The sequence below is a fragment of the Adiantum capillus-veneris genome, chromosome 14, assembly GCF_014529385.1.
Source record: "Adiantum capillus-veneris isolate H3 chromosome 14, ASM1452938v2, whole genome shotgun sequence".
In the NCBI taxonomy this organism is placed as follows: Eukaryota; Viridiplantae; Streptophyta; class Polypodiopsida; order Polypodiales; family Pteridaceae; genus Adiantum; species Adiantum capillus-veneris.
The window spans coordinates 85,013,691-85,036,414 of record NC_140944.1 but is presented as its reverse complement, the minus strand read 5'-3'; the positions used below and the strand labels follow the sequence as shown (position 1 = coordinate 85,036,414).

Below are 22,724 nucleotides of genomic sequence, written 5' to 3'. Positions count from 1 at the left end.
GCCTACTGAAGGTATGACAATGCGGGCCCGAGATAGAAAGACAGCAAGCACATTTGCAAAAGAGATTGTTGGTGTCACTTTTTCCAACCTCATCCAAAGGCAGGTGGAAGAACTAGCTCGTCTATACCGTCAGCACTTCCATTTCTTATTAAAGAGACCGCCACTGTACACCACTCCAAACGATGCTCATTAGGAAAAATAAGAACCCCAAAAGGGCCTTGTAAGGATCCCTATTTTTAAGGGATTAAGATTAAAAATGTGTGTGATTTAGGAGACAAGGCCATTGAATGAGGGTATTCTCATAGGTTTTTTTTAAGGCTGTCATAGGATTTTTGTAGGTTGAAATAGAGGCTAGGAAGGGAGGATAGGTACATTCTCTCTCTACCCAAAAGAGTGGTGGTCCTTATGACAATAACTACTCTCCCCCCTTTTTTTTCCACATCATCAACGGCGTCCATAGCATCACCCCAAAAAAGATTTTTTTTTCAAAAAAATTCAATTTTACTCAAAACTTCTCCCCAACCTATATGTATACCCAAAAATCATTTTTCTCTCTCAAAAATCTCACTGCTAGACCTGCTAAATATCAAACTTTTCACCTTTTTTTATTTCCCTCTAGAATCACTCCCCTTTCTCTCACTCCTCTCCCTCTCTCTTCTCTCTCATACTTTTCAGCACACACTCTTTCTCCTTCCCTCTCTTACTCCTCTCCCTCTCTCTTCTCTCTCCTACTTTTCAGCACACACTCTTCCTCCTTCCCTCTCCTTGTTGTTTGCAGGTCCACTCCATAGCTTTGCTGTAGCTCTCCCTCCCATAGATCTTCACTTCATAGCCCTCTTCTCCACTCCATGGCTCTCCTGTAGCTCTCCGTTCCATAGCCCTCTTCTCCACTCCATAGCTCTCCTCTCCACTCCGTAGCTCTCCTGCAACTCTCCACTCCATAGCCCTCTTCTGCATCCATAGATCCCCTGCAGCTCTCCATCCCATAGCTCTCCACTCCATATCTTTCCTGCAGCTCTCCATCCCAAAGCTTTCCACTCCATAGCTCTCATCTCCACTCTATAGCTCTCCATCCCATAGCTCTCCACTCCATATTTCTCCTGCAGCTCTCCATCCCAAAGCTTTCCACTCCATAGCTCTCCTCTCCACTCTATAGCTCTCTTGCAACTCTCCATCCCATAGCTCTTCACTCCATAGCTCACTCCTCCGTGGCTCTGCTGCAACTCTCCACTCTTGCTTGAGGCCAGCTTTATTCCCCTTGGCATAGAGCTAGGCGACTTTACAAACCTCCCATCCATAGCAAGATCGTCAAGTTCGGAAATGGTTTCTCTACATGTTTGGCTGCCAAAGGACTTTGCAAGCTCATAGCGTCATTACTTGCAAACTGTACAACAACGCCGTGGTGCAGGTCACACCAACGTGGACCTTTGGGTGCATGGTTTCCTTTACCCTAATGATCCAGCCATCAATGTGTATCCAACATTCAATAGCCTTGCTTCATTCTTACAGTATGTAGATAGAGGGGAGCACAGTCTTCTTGGATACTTCAAGAGATTGTCGTCTATTAGAGCTCGTCGCACACAATGGTCTTTGTAGCCCATAATATACAACCCATCATCTCTGCTTTAGCCCCTCTCTACCTCCTTCATTCTATTCTATACAACCCCTCTCTCCATGATATCGATACAAATGACAATACAAATCTCCCATCCACAACACGATCACGGTTTAAAAAAAAAAAAGTGTACATATCTGGTTGTCAAAAGAGCTTGCACCCTCCAAGCGTTATGACTTACATACAACACAACAATGCCGTAGTGTAGGTCACACAGATGAGGACCTTTGGGTGGATGGTTGCCTCTACCCCAATGACCCTTTGGTTAATGTGTATCCAACATTCAATAGTCTCCCTACCTTCTTGCAATATGTTGGTAGAGGGGAGCCAAGTCTGCTTGGCTATTGCAAACGGTTGTCCACTATCAGAGCTCCTAGTGTGCAATATTGGATGCATCAACACCAAGTTATCGTTCATAACAAGGGTACCATATTGAGTTTGAAAGAGACGCCTTTAGGTGCAAGGGAGCATAAGAGGATCTTCTCATCCATAGAGACCCTTGCTCCCAAAGGTGGTTCTTGGATGAGAAGAGTTATAGCTACAAGGTGCATTTTTGAATACCCTATCACATTTCCTACATGTAAGAAGTCACTTTTGTGGTGATTGTTTTGTTTTTAATTCTTATTATAGAAATTTCATCTAAGAGAAATGTGGTAGCCAAATACACGAGGATCCCATTTATTTTCTTACTAGTTTCCTTAAAAAGTCAGATGTCATAGCACTCTTGCATGCACCAAAAGGAAAACATATCTATTTTAGTGTAACCAAGGAGGTGGTGTGTAAGTTTTCTAATCTCGTGAGTGATATTGATTTGCAGAAGGAATGTGATGAAGTTGGAATTAGTACAAAGGGTTACACTGCACTACATGGCCTCTTCAAGAACGCTTTGAGGGAACGAGGAGTTACTGAGAATGTATTCCCACTGCACGCAAGGTGAAACTTGCTAGAGGGGTCTCCAATGAAGATGTTTTCTCATGTCTGGGTCGCTATTTGCACATCAAGGAGACAATGCCATCATCTATCTTTGTACAATATCCACAAAGTGATAAAAAAACTACCAATGCAAGGAATCGTGCTGATAATATTGACAAGGGGTTTCCTTACTCTATGTCAAATAATATTTTGTCCATTTGAAGAGGCTTCAACAAGCAATGGTTGTCTTTTATGCACTACCTTCTAATGTTGAGGAAAGAATCATGTGACGTTTCGCTTTCATGGTCGTTGTATGACCTTCACTTTTTGCCTTTCTTCTCTTGCAGTGTTTGGAACTAAGTTGGTGTTTGTTTTCAAGCTTGACGCATGCCAAATTGTGAAGCAATGAAGGCTAGAGAGGATGCGTGTCATATTTTTATTGTTAAGACCTCAAGAATATGAGTTTAGCAACAAAAATTTTGTCCTAGAGGATGGAGCCTCATTCTCCAAGTGCTACCACAAAACAAAGTTTTACAGCAAAACAGGCAAGCGGCACTACATAGGAAACCTCGCAGAATGCGCCGTTTTAGCAGAGCCTTTGATGATATTTGACATTATTAAAAGTGTGGGGAACTTCTTATCCGAAGGGCTCCTTTTGCGCGGACATGCGGGGAGATTGTGCAAAGCTACAACACTGAGTGACGCATGCAGCCCATCGGCCTCAAAGGACTCAAGAAGCCATAGAGTCATACTTAGTGGGTTTATTTGAGGATACAAACTTGTGTGCCATCCATGCCAAGCATGTAACTATAATGCAAAAATATTTGGCACTATCGCGTCAGATACGAGCGAACTTGCAGCTAGTACTATGTACAACAACACATGTTTGCAATGGATATGTAATGATTAAAATCTCAAAATGCAATGATGCTTACTCATTTTGGAATGTGTTGCTTCTTATGTCATTTAAGCTCCTTTGTATTTAGTTTATGTTCAATATTTTTTTATAAGTCTATTGTACATTGTCGGGTGGTTCTTACACACCATGCCATTGAACACGAAGGGGGAGACGGGGCGGGGGGGAGTTGTGGATGAGTTTTTTATTGGATAGTTCTATAAAACCTTCACAAAAGGCTTCAAGTTCCATTTGTTGAAATGCACACATAATATCTATTTTACTCAAAATTGATGTCTTGTGGACAGGGATTTTTAACAGTGTTTGGGTCAAAATAAGCATATCTAGTGCCTTCCAGATGTCAATCAAAGGCATTTTGGTTGTCTCTTAGTCTTCCACAGGTACAAAAGGTTGGGAAGGCACTAGTAGCAAAAAAATTATTGGTGATCACTTTGCTGGGTCTTATTTGCCAGTTGAAATACACACATCTCATCTGTTTTGGCCCTGGCGGTGCAGATGGCCCTTGGCCACAAGGCAAATAAGACCCAACAAAGTGAGATTTAGAGAATTTTGATTTTTTTGAAATTTTAGGGTTACTTTATGGGCGCCCATGAAAATGGAGGGAACACCCCCCCCCCCCCCCCCCCTTTTCTCTCTCTTTTTAGGGGGACAAAGCTATAATGAGGGGAACAAATAGGCCCCCATGCCCCTTCCTACCCTACTTTTTTGAAGCTATAGCTGTGGCCACCACCCTCTTCCTATTGGTCCATGCTTAATCACCCCTTAAGCTAAAGAGCCCTTTTGGGCTTCATATTTTTCCTAATGTGTTGCGACTACCTTCACCCAAGTGTTGAAGTCGATTATGCCATCATATGATTATTCTCCAATTTAGTCTTCAATTTATTCAGCTCTTCAAGGTGCTTGTTGAAGGTAGGGAAATGTGAACCTTGGACGATTGGCCTTTGAGTGTGCAATAGATCAGCTGGAGAAGTGTGATGTTGCAGAATATGTTAATGAGTAAAATTTATACAGCTGCGGGCATGCAGGAGCAGCTTATTAGTCACAAGCTCCTAAAAAAAAAAAAAAAGCCATAAGCGCGAGTGAATAAATTAGAAGAGCCAAAAAATAATTTACAAGAGGGACAGCTACACACGATTGCTGCATGACATCATCCTTATACAAGCAAAACATGCCTCCCTTTATACAATTTATTTGTATCAAAAAGAAAGTCCTAGGATCTACTACCATCCAGAACATCTATCTATTTCAACATGGAGCCTTTCCAAATAATAATGACCCTCAGTGATCCTTTCCTCCAATTGGTCAAGCTCGCTATCTAGCTCTTTCTCCCATTCATCCCGTGTATACATCCTATCTTCCAACTCTTGACCTCCGGATCCCCAGCCATGAGCTCGATCATAGAAATATTTTGAATCCTTTAGAAAGTCCTTCTTAGTCCGATATAGGATGACTTGATCTTTAGTAATTTTTAGTAATTGATCCTTCTTAGTCCGATATAGGATGACTTGATCTTTAGTAATTTGTAGGTCCTGCACAATAATAGATGAAAGAAGGTTTTTCAGACTTGGGGTGTGGTAAGCAACTTCATACATTATACAATTCCGTTGACACCAGATAAGCCAAAGGAACTCTGCTCTGGCTTTGTTCCAAAAAATAGACAGCACCCCAGAATAATCACCAAGAAGAAACTGTTTCCATGATGGAGAGAAGCCCAAGGAGCTAATGAGGGGAGCTAGAAGCTTCCTGTTTTCAAGACAAACCAGAAAAAGATGGCCAATGTCCTCCACAACACACTTACATCTACAGCAAAGGCCTTATGGAGAATCAGCCAAAGAAGGACAGATTTTTTGGGTTCTATGGCAGAGGACCAAATATTCCTAAATTTGAACTTCCACTGATTACTTGTATAATTGACTTTCCATCTTTTGTTTAGAACAGAATGGAGAGAAGAGGCTGCCTTATCTCTGTTCCAGACCGGGTTATGGAGTTTAAACCTTCCCACCCAAGTAACCGCTCTGAGATCCAGGGGAATGGGAGTTTGCAGGGTCCAGCTCAACTCAGGAGGAAAGAGCCTTATTCTGGAGCGAATGAGTGGAATGTCCCAAGGCTTAACTCTGAAGTGAAGGGAGAGGTCGATGTCACTTTTCCAAGAATGAGATCCGGGGTCCCATAGCTGAGACCAAGTTTTCAGGCCTTTCTTGTGGAGGACCAGAGCTCTCCTAATGGAAGTAGAAGGGATAGGAGGAATATCCAGCCCAGACCACCAAATGGAGTCGTTCAGGGGAACTGAGAATCAGTGCTTGGAGAGAGGATTAAGTAGAAGACAAGCTCTGTGCCTGTTCCACGCTTGCATGATAGACCTCAAAAGGTCAGAACCAGCCGAGAGGACGCTTTGTTTACCGAAAAATATGACCATGGGCGGGAGATGACTCCAACCTTTGACTTCCGCAAGACGAAACTTATTCAGTTTCCTGAATAAGAGTTTAGCCCATTCCTCATTAGGTTGATGAAGAGCTGACACCACCAGCTTAACCCCCATCTTGTCAGCAAAGATTGAGCTTCTGTACACCCAAACCCCCTACATTCCTGGGAAGGGTCCATGTATCCCAAGAGACTTTGGCATTCTTTCTCAAAGGGATCCCCAACCCACAGGAAGTTCTGACAGATTTTAGAAATCCTCAAGAGATGGCAGTCAGTTGGTCTCCAGCAACCAAAGAAAAATAAAACATACACATTAAGAAAGTGATTAATAACCACGACTCTGCCAGCCAGGGAGTGTTGAAAACCAATCCATCTGTTAAGAGTAGATTGAAACTTGTTGCATACCCAATCCCACCGAGCCTTGAGAGAGACCCCAAATCCCATGGGGATACCTAAAAGTCTGAAGATTTCTCCTTCTTGGAGGAGTTTGCAACTTGTCTGGGAGATCCATTCGGGAAGGAGGTGGTGAGAAAACACTCCAGTTTTGTTATGATTCACCTGAGAGCCAGAAGCTAAGCAAAAAATTTTCATGACTGCCCAGAATTCAGCAAGAGTGGAGTTATCACTTGCTAATAAAGCGTTTGTGTCATCCGCAAACTGGGAGAGACACTGTTGAACATCAAAATCCGGCAAGGAGATCCCTTTGATCAAGCCCTTAGCCATCCTGTCCTTGACTAGACAATTGAGGGAGTCAGCAGCAATTGCGAATAAAAGAGGAGCCAATGGACAACCTTGCCTGACAGACCTGGCCAGATCAAAAACATCCGACAGACCACCATTGAGAGACACCCGGGCTCTTGCATTCCCCATGAGAGTCTGGATAAACAAGATCATTCTACTACCAAAGCCCATGGCTTCCAAACATCTGAGAATAAAAGACCACTCAAGCCTATCATAGGCTTTGTCAAAATCAATCTTAACAAACACAAAATTCTGGCCCGACTCAGTAGCATGCTCGAACCCTTCCCACAGGGAGATGACTGGCTCAACAAGCTTTCGACCTTTTATAAAACCTTTTTGTTCCTTAGAGATCCATTTCATGAGAAGAATGCATATCCGATTAGCAACCGCCTTAGCAAACACCTTGTAGGCTGTGCTCAAGGTCGCCAGTTAGCCAGGTCGTCCTTGGCCCCTCTCTTATGCAATAACTTAATGACTCCTGTATTAATAGAACAAGGGAGGGCCTTATGTACCAGCGATTCTTCCCAGACTGCAAGTAAGTAGGGAGCCAGCAACTTTTTAAACTGTTGGTAGAACTCCGAGGGGAGCCCATCCAAACCTGGGGTTTTATTAGGTTTCATATTTTCTATAGCTTGGTAAATGTCAGAGAGAGATAAAGGGGATTCCACAGCAGCAGCCTCCTGGTCCGGAATGACCTTGGTTCTGCAGGCAGCGTTTCAATGCGAGCTTCAGTAGACTCTAGAGAGAGGGATTCTGGAGGACTGAACAAAGAGGCAAAGTGACTTCTTACAAATTCAAGATTCTGGGCATCAGACTCAATAGGGGAGGGAGCTTGGAAGTAGGGGATGCGTTCTTTGGCATTCTTCTTGCACAGAGACTTAAATATTTCCTTAGAGACTTAAACATTTCCTTGGTGGGTCTGTCCACTTTGCCCGCCCACCACTGCTTCTTGAAAAAAACATTGTAATGTTGGCATTGATTGTAGGATAGACGTATGGGAACATGCTCGGAAGCGTGTCTGAAAGCTCAATGAAAAGGTTTAGCTGATGAAAGTGGATTGGTTACAATTATTGAGAAATGAATGTCGAACTAGAATTGTACGTAGAAGCCAGTGAATTCTCTATGCAGTATTGACAACATAGTGAAAGAATACATTGAAAATTTCATATCAATGTTAAGACATGGTTTGTATGTTGTAGAGGCTGTTGGAGGCTACTATAATCAGACGTGCAAATGTTTTAATGAAATTCAAGCTGTAATTATGGATTTATTTAGCTACAAAATTCAGGTTGTTACACATCTGTTCACAAGGAGCTTTCTCAAACAAGGTTCCATGATCAACTAATGGGTTTGCATACTACGACCGAGTGCTTAGCAATGTGCAAGCTAAATTGCCCTCCTTTGCCCGTTATATCCACCGTGCTTTGCCCCGGGGGAGGAAGGAGCTCAAACGACTGTACAAGGTGCCCAAGCACAAGTGATACGATGGGAATCGCTAGAATAATTCCTGGGCAACTTCTTCTCCCGACTCCAAACGGCAAAAATCTGAAGTCATTCCCATTAGCTTCAATCTTCTCGGCCCCAAGAAATCGCTCTGGATTGAACACCTCTGGCTTTTCCCACCATTCTGGATTGTTGGCCAGATACCATGCATTCACCAGGATCTTGCTCTCTGCTGGGATGTCGTACCCTGCAAGCTTTGCCTGATGCAAGTTCATATGTGGCACCAGTAGAGGGATTGCCATGTGCAAGCGCATTGTTTCCTTCACCACGGCATGCAAAAATGGCAACCGTGGCACGTCGGCTTCGGTGAGGGGTACCCCTTTGCCTAGTACCATGTTCAACTCATCGCGGACCTTGCTCTGGATGTCTGGATTGTTGACAAGCTCCGCCAGGCCCCATTCGATGGACCACAAGGTAGTCTCAATGGCTGCACGAGGCATACAACAAAGAAAGATGTCATGTGAATGACCAACTCAACCCAATTCAGTAAGATAGTACATGAACACATCTGAATCTTACAACACAAGTTTTGCAGTTACATGTTGATTACCTGCGACATTGATGTTTTCGACGATGTACAGAATGTTATCTTCAGTAATCTCTCCATTCATTTGGGCATCGAGCATGTGATCGATGGCACACTTCTCGTCATGCGAAGGAGGTTTGACTCTGATGAGCTTCCTGCAGAGAGAAAGTGGACATCAGGTGAAATGCGCATCCCTGGCAAAATAACCATGGCTTTCATGATGAAGACAATAGATAAGAGAGCTCTAGCTGGGAGCTCTTATAGTTTTACATGCTTTTGACATTCTACAGATCATGTTGTATGTTCACTTATATTAGGAACTACAATCAAAACACAGTTGTAGCAGGTATATTGATGAATCTTACTTGTGCTCCTCTATAAAGTGCTTGTTGAAGAGGCAGAGGCGCTCATCCTTCACTTTCTGACAAAGCTCGAGATACTTGCGAAGGAAGGGCCGAAGAATTGGGATGAAATCGCCATAGTTGTACTCAAAGCTCTGAGCAAGCCTGCTTCTCTCACCATTCAGCCTTTTAAGCTCAACAAAGAGGGGGTCATCCTCTCTCTCAAATCTGCGGTTGAACATCATGCGGTACATGTTGTTGTACATGAGCATTTGCAAGCGCTGCCGCACGACAACTCCTGTTGTGGCTGCTCCAGGCTTGGTCTTGAGATCCTGAATTGCAGAATTGATCTCCTCCTCCCAATGCACTCTAGATTGTTGCACCACTTTGTTTGTGAAGAAGGGCACTGTCATAATGCGCCGCATTTTTCGCCAGTGATCTCCATAGACTGTGAAAACCATGTCTTGACCCTTGCCAGTGAAAATGTCAAATACAACATTGCGCGTGCGAGAACCAAATTCGACACCTTGTGTGTGTAAAACCTCCTTGGCGAGCTCAGGGGAGGAAACTACTACAAGATTGCGTTGTCCCATTTTAAGCAGGAAGATCTCGCCGTATTTCTTTGCTAGCTGCGACAGATTTTCATGGTTGAGGTCATCTCCGACTTGAAGCCAGTTACCAAAGATGGGGACAGCAACAGGGCCTGGAGGGAGGCGAAGTTTGGCCTTGAAGAGGTGGGAGATGGCGAGGGTGAAGAGGGAGAGGGCGAGCAGAGAGAAGAGGATGGTCTCGAGAGAATTGGGCAAAGGGAAGGGCAAGCTGATAGGCAGCAGGCTCGCCATAGCTAGCAAAACGTGTGTGTGTGTGTAAGCGCGCGCGCGCGAGCTGGCGTTCAGGGTTTTGTCTATGGCGATCGGCGATTGAGCGTGGCCAACTGCGATGTGAAGGGAAGTATGTAAAAGGGAGCTGAGGCGAGGTATTTGTAGTCTGTGTTGACGATGAAGAAGCAGAAGACTTCGGCGGCTCCACGTTTATTGCACCGCGGGGTGCCATTGTCTGACGTCATAAAAATGGCGTCATAAGCTGACGTCATGCTGATGTTCACTGGTCTGGAATGGAAGAGGGCCAGAGGCTCCCCCTCGTCAAGACCTAAAATTGACATGCAAAGTAGAAATTTCTTTTGAGACGGGCAATTTTTCAGCCCCCTTTCATATGCTTTGTGTAATGCAATCAACTTACATAATTTGCCATATATAATGTGAATTTAAGGGTATAAACACAAAAAATTCATATGCTTTGTGTAATGCAATCAACTTACATAATTTGCCATATATAATGTGAATTTAAGGGTATAAACACAAAAAATGACAGACAATTTCAAGATTCTAGCATGTCAAATGACAGGAGGTTTTTTTGAAGTACCTATTTTGACAGGCAAAATAGCCCATGACAGGAAAAACATGTGTCAATTTTAGGCCCTGCCCCTCATCGGACTCGAGGGATCTACGGCGGAGCGGTCGTTGGATCAACGCAATGGGGGGGGGGGGGGGGGGGGGCGAGGTCAGGGGATCAAGGTGGATCCGCGACGACTGGGAGGTTGATTCTTTTATTGCTTGAAGAAGTGATCGATGGCGGATTAAACCTCCGTCGTTGATCCCTTCACTTTTGTCCGTGGCCTTTATATACGAGGGGCTCCCCCCTCGGCTAAAGAACATGGGGTCTTAAATGAACCCCCAACCATGGGATCCACGGAGGAGAAGTGCACGCACAAAAGTAGAGTCGCGTGGTGCCGTCGGATTTCTAAAAAGTAAATTCGGACAACCAGAGAGTAAACTCAGACAAACATAAGTATATGTGAACACACTTATTTTTCAACGAAATGCTTATGCGTGCCCGGTTAGGGCATTGGGCTACCACAACACACGTCTGAGTTTGAATCCAGGTCAGCACCCATCGCCAAATTTTTTGTTGTCGTCGGATCTCCTCGAGATCCCCGCCAAGAACCGTTTGCCGTCGATCCCATTGCTGGGGGGTCATTTAAGACCTCGTGCCATTTAGTCACGAGGGGCTCCCCTATCTTGGCCATACCAAGCTGTTTTGATAGCCTACAACTTCATCATCTGTCATCGTAACGTTCGACTCTACATCCTTGTCAATGTTGCACTTCTTATTTAGAGCAGTTTTGCACATGCGTCGTTCCATCCCCACTTGTGAGCGTCAACAAATGAAGCTTGCAAGACCCAACTCTGTCGAAATCGGCAGAGTGGGCAAACCTCGTCTTGTACCCCTGCATCCAACTTCTCATTGAAGAGTTCACGCATGTTGCTAATAGCCCTTGACTAACAATATCATCGTGAGTTTTTTTGCCCATCTCAACATCTTCCAAATTGCCACATGCATTCAAGATGCAAGCATAGGTAATTGCATCTGGGGAGATACACTCACTTTGCATCATTTGAAAATAGCCCAGAGCTCCACCCCTGTTTGGCATATCCTGCAATTAGTGTATTCTTAGACTTAACATTGTGAAAAGGCAGCTCCTCAAGAAATTTTTGTGCTTTTTGAAGTGCACCACATTTGGAGTACATGTCAACCAAGGTAGTTCTAAGCACGATATTTTGTTTCATAAAACCCTGAATACAATACCATCATGAATTATATTGCCCATATTGGTATTGTACATGACTCTGAGTTTGGAAATCTTAACTGCTCAATTCCATTGATTACTACACTACTAAATGAAGAGCTTGCCTCTTTTAGATATTCTATCACGGCCACCAAAATACCAAGTCTCTTCCCTATTTATAAAATTCACAAACACAAGCTTCATTGGATATTTAATGCATTTGACTGTTTCTTTTCAAAAATCACTAATGATATTACTGCTTGTCTTAACGTTATCTTGGTGCAAATTCTTCAACTGTTGGAGGAAAATAAAGCTATGGTCAAAGGATTCCTCAATTTATGTATCACAACAACATTTGGCTTATCAAAATGCCTTTGATGTCTTCATCAACCTCTGGCATGGCATAATGTTATGAAAACATCCCATTAACAATATGCTATGGCCTCATGAATGTCTTGGATGAACTAGTAGATCTTGCTTTTCAGTCAATGATTGGAAAGGGATATACAGAAATCTTCTTGAAGCGAAAACTTAAATGGATTAAATGTCCAAAGAAAAAGGCACCTTTTCACCTGGATCAATCTAACATATGTAAAAGGATTTCATGGTTGCTTGATCATAGTTCTGGACAATCTAGAAGGTCTGTGTTTTTAAGCAGCTTCTAGGAATCCCTATAGAATTATCATGCTCACCAGCGATGTGCAACCTATACATTTCCTTCTTTGTATATAAATGGTTTCAAAAACATCTTGCCTCATTAGATCTAACAAGTAACTTAATACCTTTTTGTTACCATATACATGTGGTAGTGATGTGTGTGAACACACTTAGGTCCGCGGGACATTTTTCTTTCACTAGGAGGTTTTTTCCCGTGCATTGTATATACGCCCATCACTCTAAGGCTAACTCATCTTTCCATTGCACACTAAGTAATACGCTCTTTGTTGTGTGCCTTGAGCTTTCTTCTTCTTCTCCAAGATATGTGTGTTTTCTTGCAACCTTAATTCCAACAATTGGTATCATAGCAGGTTGCATCCTCCCGGGCTTAGTCACCAACAGCTCAAGCACATGCCTGCTCACTTTCTCCAATTTTTGTGAGATTTGGCGAGCGTTTGCAAGTCGACAAATAATCTGGGAGAGATAGTAGAGCTTGGTCTACTCAGATTTTTGATTTGGGCTCATTTCGGCCTCCGTTTCCACTATGGACAGTACTGCACATGCCATTTCATCCTTTTATGCAAAAATTCTGTGAGTGCCATTTTCTGAATAACAGGTCCCTTACAGTCTTCTACGGTTTGTGCTATATAGCACGTATTGTTCCCGCTTTGTCTCTCCTCTTTTCGAGTAGTTTTCACATCAGGTGCAACATTTGTCATGGCTAACAACAACACAGATGTGTTCAAGATGTTTGTTGCTGAGGACAGATTGGAAGGGGGAAATTACCCTATGTGGGCTTATATGATGCAACATGTCTTTGTGTTAAAGGGCATTTGGAACATTATGCAGCACATTGATGTACGTTGTCGTGCCGCTTCTCTCCATGACAAGAAAATAAGCAAAGGAATGCCGATAAGGTGTATTTGAATCCTGCATGATTGTTCAACAGTTATAAGGGCTTGCTAACAAGCCAATTTTAAAGCTAAAAGTGTATTAGATGGGGCTCTACGGATCAAAAGATATCTTGGTAATGCTAAATAGTGAGTGTGCCTAATGTGGTCATAGCTGGGGTTTTATTAATCAAAGTCGAAGTACTTGAAAGGCTCTACGTGCTTGTCTTTACGGCTCATCAATTGGAGCTACGAATAAGAAGTTATGATAGTTTTAAGTTGAGTCAGTAGCAGATCCGTACCGGATTGAGCACCTGTTGATAAAAGTTCAAAGATGAAAGAAATGCATGAGTCCAAAGTGCTCACTTTCAGGAGCATGTCGGTCTTTTCAGTTTGTCAATCGGGGTTTCGGTTGGCAAGATATGGCCAGTTTAAGTATCGCCGGGGGCCGGTTCGAACCGCCCGGGGCGCCTTGATCAGTCAAATTCATCTGGCTTAAAGCAGTGCGGTGCCCGATGTGTATGCCAAATGTGGGCCAATATATATGCCAAACAGGGAGGTTTATATTAATTTACAGTAATGCTAAGAGCCTTTGGAGCCGAATGCCAAGCTTAACATTGCCTGGGTGATATGCATAACAACTGTGGTGCTTTTACGAGAGCACAAAAGTACTTGTTGAGGTCTTAGTTGGAACTGTCGTCTTTTGGAATGCAATGATTGCTGGCGATGCCTTGGTCGGTATGTATACAAAAGTGGTGCCCATCAAATATTGGCCAAGGGCCACAACTAAGACCCAATGGCCTCAACCTATGGCCGCCCAAAGGCAACCAAAGGGAGGCCGCCCAACAACTTAAAAAGAGTTTTTTGAGTGTGAATAAAGAAAAAAAAAGGCAAAGCATGGTGGGCAGCAGCAGCTGAGGGCGTAGAGAAGGAAGAAGGAGCTCGCGATCGCCAACACGATCCTCAAATGACTTCCGCAGAAGCGAAAACCGCTTGGAATCTCCTCGTGCACAGGTTCGGCACTGGCGGCACTGTTTTTTATGAAGGTCGATTTCGCCTACCACGTCACCAAGGGGGGGTACCCATTAGCGACATCGCTAATGGGTGCGTAAGCTTTTTTTAGCAAGAGAGAAGCCATGCAAGTATAAAAGAAAAAGAGGGGGCTCTACTTGAGTCTCTCGTGGGAATTTTTTTTGTCTCTCTTCCTCATCTTATAAAATTTTGCTCTCTTCGGGAGAGGAGGCCAAAGCTCCTAAGCTCTCGTTAACCGCTCTTAAGCTCTCTAAGCTGACCTCACCTTCACTAATCAAGCTTAAGCCCGATTCTTGATATCCTTAAGCCAAGCCAAAGCTTCTAAGCTTGATTAGCCATTCAATTTCTCAAACTTAACCTCCATAATCAATCATAAACCTGCTCTATACCCATTAGCCATTCGTATCGGGAAGCAAACCTTCCATAACCCGTAATAATCCTAAGCTAAACCTCCTTAGTGATCCTAATATCAAGCCGTTTCATCCTAATCCTAAGCCGATTCATCTCAATCTTTAGCCAAATCAGACGGCCAATTGGAAGAAGAAACTCCTATGCCTTAGTGGGAAGAAGCAGAAGGCAGTACAAATCAGGTCATTTATAATTTTCTTGATTAGCACCTGGATTAAGCCAGGTTCATCGTGTAAGGAGCATTAAGCCTCCATTAACGAGTGATTAATCATGGATGCTGTTGATTAACCGGTATTAAGCGAATTGATTGTTTTGAGCTTTGTTTCTGCTAATCGTGTCTTCTGCACCTCTTTTCCCCGCACCTCTCACAGCCAGGGGCCCGATGCCTTCCCGACTCACCTTTCGCACATTTACCCCCCGACATTCTTGGTGAACCAGACGCGAAACGAGCTGTGGTGAGCAGTGTGGTGGAAGAAGATGTCGACACCGCAAGAGGCTGCCATGCAGCAAATGATGTATCAGTTTGCTGCTTACATGCAACAACAACAAGCTGCCCAACAACAGTACAATTTGCAAGAGGGGATCCGTAAAGCTTGGCACACGGTTACCGAGAAATTGCATCGATTTGAAGGCCGGGATATTAGTAAGTTTTGCAATATCTATGAGCAAGCAATGGAAGAGAATGGAATTGATAATCGGAATGCAGTGGAAGGGTTCCATTTAATTGCGGAGTCGGAACTTAGGAGTTGAATTAAAGAAATTCAGGCGGTTCAAGGCCCGAATTGGTAGGATTTTAAGAAGGCGCTTCAGGAGGAATACTTCCTTGAGGATTTGCAAAGAGTAACAAGGCAAAGCTTTATGAAGTGGATGCAGAAGAAGAACAAAAATCTGTCTGCATGAGAGTTATTACGGGAATTTGAGAAGAAATTTGAGCAACTGTCCTCGATAGAGCAATGTTCAATGAGGGATCAGAAGGTTGAAGTGCTCATTCAGGCTGCTGATCCACGTCTTCAGAAGAGTCTAGTACAGTTGCTGTAGGATTCAACGGGAGAATTGGGCTTAACATCCGGCTGGAAGGTAGTCATTGAAGCAGTCAACATGATCGTGAAACGACAGATGAGAGTCGATAAGTTGATCGTGGCTGACATCATGGATGTTGCGGAAGAGGAACCTAAAGAGAAAACAACCTCGGCAATACCCAGAGTGGAGGAGCCAGTTTTTGACGAATTGGTGAAAGGTATTCAAGAATTGAATTTGAATTTTAAAGCTATTAAATTTGAAGGACTAGCTGCAAAGGGGTCTACATCTGAGCCTAGACAACAGCCACCACACAAAGGCTGGGACCGATGCATGTGGTGTGACAGTGAAGACCACAAGTACGTTAAAGAATGTGATGATTTTGACAAAGCTTATAAAAGAAACCTGGTGTTTTGGAAGGACAAGAGGATACACCTTAGGGCAACAGGTGAGATGCTCCGCCTGAACTTCGGTAGGGGCGGCATGAAGAAGATAGTTGAAGAGATTCAGCATAATGTTGCTCTTGTGGAATCAGCTACACATGGGCTGCAAGTCTTTGGAAAGGGTGATGATGATGGTGCATGTATCAAGGGTCAATTATGGCCTTATGCTTTGAAGACATCAGAAATAGGACAGGTAACTTATGGGAAGCTGCGGCAAGTAGGGAATTCAATTCGAGAAACCACAAGGTGGACTTATCCAGTGGATTCCCTCTCGGTGTATGCATTCATTGCGAAGTCTCAAGCTAATGAGGCTATGGTGGAGGAAAAGCAGAAAAGAGATGAAGAAGCTCCTGGGACATCAAAAAGGACAACGAGGTTCAACAACAAGCAAGAAGAAGGTCCTGCTCCTAAGCTTGCTCCTGAAGTGGTGATGGAGGATGCACCTAAGGACAAAAAGCAAGGTAAACCCAGGGGACCCTCATATAAGCTTAAGTCTGACATTGAATTAGCTACAGATTTAAAGAAAGTTTTTGAAGAGTGAATTCTGAATAGCAAAGTGGAGCTCACATTGGGTGATATTTTGGGCATCGCCAAACGTGAGTTTCATGAGGGGATAATGGATATCATCAGAAGAAAGCGGCAGATACCAAGTGAACAGGAGCCGAAGTCAGTGACGAGCCAGACGGTACGCCACATTGAAGCAATTCTAGATGACTATGAAGAGTATCTGGCAAATCTTGAAGAAGAAGAAAAGTCAAGGTCTGTGGTGGTGTCAAATCCAACCGTACCTGAGGTAGGGCATGTTCATTTCAATGAAGATGAAGATAGTGAAAGCATACCAAGGAGTCACTTTTCAAGGACTTATTGGGCAAGAGCAACAACCGAAACTGTTGTTAAGCTTGGCGACATCGAAGAACCGGTCTTAGCACTCATAGATCATGGATCGGAGATCAATTTGATGGCTAAAAGCTTGCACAAAAAGGGAAAATGGCCTATTAATGTGGACCATGGTTGGCGGATTCAAGCTACCAATATGCTTCTAGGCGACCTCTATGGTGCTTGTGCCAATGTCAAGGTAACTATAGGGGATGTCTGTGATGAGCAAAATTTCTTTATATAAGAGCATTCCTCTTATCCTTTAATTCTAGGGCAACCCTACATTACGACTGTGCGAATGGAAACTAAAGTGCTGGATGATGGCTCGGCCTATGCCAGGGTTTGAAGCCGTGATGGTAAGAAAGTAGTGCAATTCTTGATTGTATGTGTTGACCATGCCACGAATAAGGACAGTCTACGTGATCATCCAATGCCGAAGATACACAAGGAATTTAGGGAACACAGGTTTGCACAAGATTTTCTCGGAGTGCCATTATAAAGCGGGACTATGGTGGTACAAGTGAGGAGAAGTTCTCGCAAAGAGAAGCTTTCTCTTCGGGGTTTTTGGGGTTAACATCTGAAGGTTCAGTATCTTTCAGAAAATTTAATGATTTGCCAAAGTGGGAAAAACAGTATGTTTCAGGTATCCAAAGTGAATTGCAGGGTTGTGATGTGCTTGAATCAGATGATGTGATTTTAGGAGTCTTTGAAGAGGTATCTTATGTAGATACTATGTCAGAGCTTGAGGAGATCAGCCAAAGGTTACAAAGCGGAAATGAAGTGGTCAAGGTTCATTCATTGGACATGTATATATGAAGCCCTTATGCATATTGAAGATGATTCAAGTGAAACTATTGAAGCGCAGGTAGAGACAAAATACAAGACTGTTGCAAAGAAAGTGAGGCCAGTGGCTACACTGCTGCCAAAAGGAAGTGATGGGATGATCAAGGAGGCTTCTCGACAACCTATACTTAGAGATCCAAAGAGCATAAGGCATAAGTTTAGTAAGGAGACACTGCAGCAGCTAAAGGTTGGAGAAGACAGTTTCCTCAATGAAGAGGAGATCAAATGTTTTCAAGGTTTGCTCAAAAAACATGGTAAAGCTTTCGCTTTTGAGCCAAGTGAGATTGGGTGTGTGGATCCAAGTGTAGTTTCACCTATGGTTATTTGCAGTGTTCCACACATGCCATGGAGCTTGCGTCCTATTCCAGTTCCTAAAGCTCACTTGCCAAAGCTTATCAATTTGCTTAATGAAAAAATTCAAATGGGAATTTTGGAGCCATCATGTGCTCAGTATTCTAATTGATGGTTTATTGTTCCAAAGAAAAATGGTACATTAAGGTTCATTCAGGATATGCAACCAATTAACAAGGTAACAATCCGCAATGTGGGTACTGACCCAATTGTGGATGAATTTGCTGAGGCCTTCGCAGGTAGATCTATTTACTCCATGGGTGATCTTTATTTAGCTTATGATCAATTCCAGTTAGCTTTGGAGAGCAAGGATCTTACTACAATGCGTACTCCTCTTGGTTTGGTAAGGATGTGCACTCTGCCATAGGGTGCTACTAATTTAGTAGCTCATATGATGAACGGCATGAATAAGGTATTAAGGGACTTTATCCCACATGTTACTATGCCTTTCATTGATGATCTACCAATTAAGGGTTGTGAAGAAGGCCCAAAGATGTAGCAAAAGACCAGAGGGGGTGCTGATAGTTTGTTGCTCAACATATTGCTGACTGTGATGCTATATTATCAAGGCTTGAAGAAGTTAACTTAACACTTTCATGTCAAAAATCAACTTTTGGTGCTAAGGAAGTCTTAATTGTGGGACATATGTGCAGTTCTGAAGGAAGAAGGCCAAGTCCAACAAAAGTCGAAGCTATCCAAAAGATGAAGGAAACATGTTCTTCGGTTACTGAGGTTCATCGATTCTTAGGCGCATGTGTGTTCTATCGTATTTGGCTGCCACCCTTTTCTCATGTTGCAGAGGTGCTGTATCAATTGCTACGAAAAGGTAAAAGGTTTGTTTGGGAAGAAGTTCACACACAAGCTATCAAGAAATTAAAGAAGATGCTTCTTGAGGCTCCGACCTTGAGGAAAGTCGATTATAAATGCGATAGGCTAGTTATTTTAACAGTTGACACTAGCCCAACAGGTATTGGATGGGCTATAGGTCAAGATGATGCTGAAGGACACATGTATGCAGTGAGATTTGGAGCCAAGGTGCTCAATGCTCGTCAACGAGGATATCCACAGGTTAAGAGGGAACTTTGGGGCGTTGCTACCGCTCTAAGGACCGATAAAGAATACTTTATTGGAGCTTCTGTTGTGGTAGAGATAGATTGCTTGCCACTGATAGGGATGATTGCAAACTGCTCTACTCCAATATTGCCATGCTACGATGGATAGCCTATATTAAGTCTCTTAAACTTGAATTTTGTCATATTGCAGGTAGAGATAACCCTGTTGCATATATGTTATCGAGAGCCAGGTTTGAAGATGAAGAAGAGATGCTGACCACGAGTGATGATGTTGGCTTGAAGTTCTACACATCCTCTTATCTACATGCCAACTGTGGAAATATTCTACACGAGTGATGATGTTGGCTTGAAGTTCTACACATCCTCTTATCTACATGCCAACTGTGGAAATATTGCTCATGTTTTTAAAGTCTTTTCTGAAGAGTTTTATGATGGAGAGTGGCTTATGATTGGCCGCTACCTAAGTACTCTCACTAGACAAGAAGGATGGAGTGACCAAGATTTTAAGAAGATCAGGAAAAAGGCCTTGGCAATTTCCCAAACGATGGACATTTATGGAAGCAACCGAAGTGCCCAGGAGGGGTACCACAACGAATTCTTTGTGACAAAGCAACCCAACATCAGGTGATTAAAGAGTTTCATGAAAGTCTATGGGCTTGACACAGAGGAGTCTGGGCAACCTTTGTTAAGATTAAAGACCAGTATTGGTGGAGAGGTATGTACAAAGATGTGGTTCAATTTGTGGAAACATGCTTAATATGTCAACGGTACTCTAATGTGCGACATAGAGATGGGTTGCATCCCACCTATCCACTGGATATGCACTTCAAGTGGGTGGTGGACCTTAGTATAATGCTAGTAGGAGTGTGGCAGATGAGATTTATTGTTCTTGCCAGGGAAGATCATACTAATTAGGTTGAAGGCAGAGCTTTGCGTACCAAAGCTACCAGTTTAGTATGCAAGTTCTTGCTTGAAGATGTCATCTCTAGGTATGGATGTGTTGGCAGAATTACTGCAGATAGAGGAGAGCTGGATGCAGATGAAGCTTCAGAGTTTTTTGCTTGTATGGGCATTAAACTCGCTCTCACTACAACATATAATCCAAAAGGTAACGGAAAAAGTGAAAGAGGACATCTGCCTATTGTTAAAGCTTTGGCGAAGGCGTGTGAAGGACATGTTGGTGACTGGCCTAAACTCTTGCCATTTGCTTTATGGGCTGATCGCACTACACACAGCTCAGTTATAGGATTTATGCCGTTTGAACTGATGCATGGGCAAAAACCCATTATGCCTACAGAGGAAGCAGTTACGACTTGGACCATAATGCCATGGAAAGAAGGTATGTCTACTGAAGACTTGCTTGCTCTACGTATTCGCCAGCTTGAGAGGCGTCAAGAGGATATTGAACAGGCTAAAGAGAAGCTTAAGGAGGCGAGATTGAAGAATAAGGCATCATTTGATGGGAAGCACAGACTACGACCAACTGCTATCAAAGGTGGTGATTGGGTACATGTCTATGAGAGTAGCTTGGAGAACCAATACTCTGCTATTTGGAAAATGGTTAAATGGTGGTTTGGACCATATGTGGTGCAACATGTTTTTGATAATGGGAAATATCAATTATGTGAACTAGACGCCACTATGCTCAAGGTGCCTATTGTAGAAAAACGGATCAAGCTATTCAAGAAGCGAGAAGGCGAGATTGTTCTTGAAGATTCCCATTCATATCCGTCTCCAAAGGATCATATTATGTATACATCAGATGATATGTCTGATGATGATTATAATGAAGCTGATTAAGTGCAATTGGCACAGACCAGAGGCTGTGCAGGTTCAGAGGGGGTGAATGTCGTGCAGCTTTGCTCCCATGACAAGAAAATAAACAAAGGAATGCCGATGAGGTGTATTTGAATCCTGCATGATTGTTCAACAATTATAAGGGCTTGCTAACAAGCCAATTTTTAAGGTAAAAGTGTATCAGATGGGGCTCTAAGGACCAAAAGATGTCTTGGTAATGCTAAATAATGAGTGTGCTTAATGTGGTCATAGCTGGGGTTTTATTAGTCAAAGTCGAAGTACTTGAAAAGCTCTACGTGCCTTCTTTACGGCTCGTCAATCAGAGCTATGGATAAGAAGTTATGATAGTTTTAAGTTGAGTCAGTAGCAGATCCGTACCGGATTGAGCACCTGCTGATAAAGGTCAAAGATGAAAGAAATGCATGAGTACAAAGTGCTCACTTTCAGGAGCATGTCGGTCTTTTCAGTTCGTCAATCGGGGTTTCGGTTGGCAAGATATGGCCAATTTAAGTATCGCCGGGGGCCGGGTTCGAACCGCCCGGGGCGCCCTGATCAGTCAAATTCATCTGGCTTAAAGCAGTGTGGTGCCCGATGTGTATGCCAAATGTGGGCCGATACATATGCCAAACAGGGAGGTTTATATTAATTTACAATAATGCTAAAAGCCTTTGGAGCCAAATGCCAAGCTTAACATTGCCTGGGTGATATGCATGCCAACTGTGGTGCCGTTACGAGAGCACAAAAGTACTTGTTGAGGTCTTAGTCGGAACTGTCGTCTTTTGGAATGCAATGATTGCAGGCGATGCCTTGGTCGGTATGTATACAAAAGTGGTGCCCATCAAATATTGGCCAAGGGCCACAACTTGTTATGAGCGCGTATATAGCTAGAAGAGAGCAAGAGGAGACGCTCACAATGTACAAGAACTTGGATTTGATGATAAGCTTAATATTGATTACAAGACTTAATACTTTATCAAGAGATATAGATACAAGACTTTGATTACATGACTTGAGTGCAAGACAAGGCTTGATTGCAAGGACAAGACAAGGCTTGATTGCAAGGACAAGACTTGAACATAAGAACTAGAAGAGACATTTCCTCATAGGAGGTTCACAACTAGTGTTGGCAAGACTGAGGGGCTTGTGGCCCAAGACCCCTATTTATACTAGTGCTTGAGGAGGTTACTTGAGGAGGTTAGGACTTTCTAGGTTCTTCTTGAGGAGGTTAGAATCTTCTAGAACCTTCTTGATCCTTCTAGTTCTTCTAGAACCTTCTTCAACTTTCTAGAGCTTTCCAAAAACTTCTAGATTCTTTCAGAATCTTCTCCAAGCTTCTAGAAACTTCTTGATCCTTCTAGATCCTTCTAGAGCCTTCTGGATCCTTCTAGAACCTTTTCGATCCTTCTTCAACTTTCTAGAGCTTTCCAGAAACTTCTAGATTCTTCCAGAATCTTATCCAAGCTTCTAGAAACTTCTTGATCCTTCTCATTCTTCTAGAACCTTCTAGATCCTTCTTCAACTTTCTAGAGCTTTCCAAAAACTTCTAGATTCTTTCGAAATCTTCTCCAAGTTTCTAGAAACTTCTAGATCCTTCTAGATTCTTCTAGTGATGATGTAGACGATGACATAGGTGATGATGCAGGCAGCGATGACTGACTCTCAAGTATCCATGACATTACCCCCTCCTTTAGCGACGAGTTCCACGAGGAGCTGTGGTGTTCCTTGAGTTCGACTTC

General features: G+C 43.2%; 1 protein-coding gene and 1 pseudogene across 1 annotated transcript; both read right to left on the bottom strand.

Annotated features, from left to right (window-relative positions):
- Nucleotides 1-4,535: 4,535 nt before the first annotated feature.
- On the bottom strand, nt 4,536-7,677 carry LOC147442702 (uncharacterized; annotated as a pseudogene).
- A 152-nt stretch (nt 7,678-7,829) lies between these two features.
- On the bottom strand, nt 7,830-9,939 carry LOC147442701 (trans-cinnamate 4-monooxygenase-like). The gene is made up of 3 exons (XM_086528788.1): nt 9,000-9,939; nt 8,659-8,789; nt 7,830-8,535 (listed from the first exon to the last, which is right to left on the bottom strand). Exons 1-3 carry the CDS (start codon nt 9,815-9,817, stop codon nt 7,943-7,945), a joined length of 1,542 nt encoding a protein of 513 aa, XP_086384914.1. The 5' UTR covers nt 9,818-9,939; the 3' UTR covers nt 7,830-7,942.
- Between the last annotated feature and the right edge of the window lie 12,785 nt (nt 9,940-22,724).

Excerpts from the sequence above, each read along its gene's own strand:
- LOC147442701 (XM_086528788.1), bottom strand. The coding sequence starts at position 9,817 with ATGGCGAGCCTGCTGCCTATCAGCTTGCCCTTCCCTTTGCCCAATTCT. Across the intron at positions 8,790-8,999 it reads CACTTTATAGAGGAGCACAA|GAAGCTCATCAGAGTCAAAC; the intron begins GTAAGATTCATC and ends TTCTCTCTGCAG. Across the intron at positions 8,536-8,658 it reads CGAAAACATCAATGTCGCAG|CCATTGAGACTACCTTGTGG; the intron begins GTAATCAACATG and ends TGCCTCGTGCAG.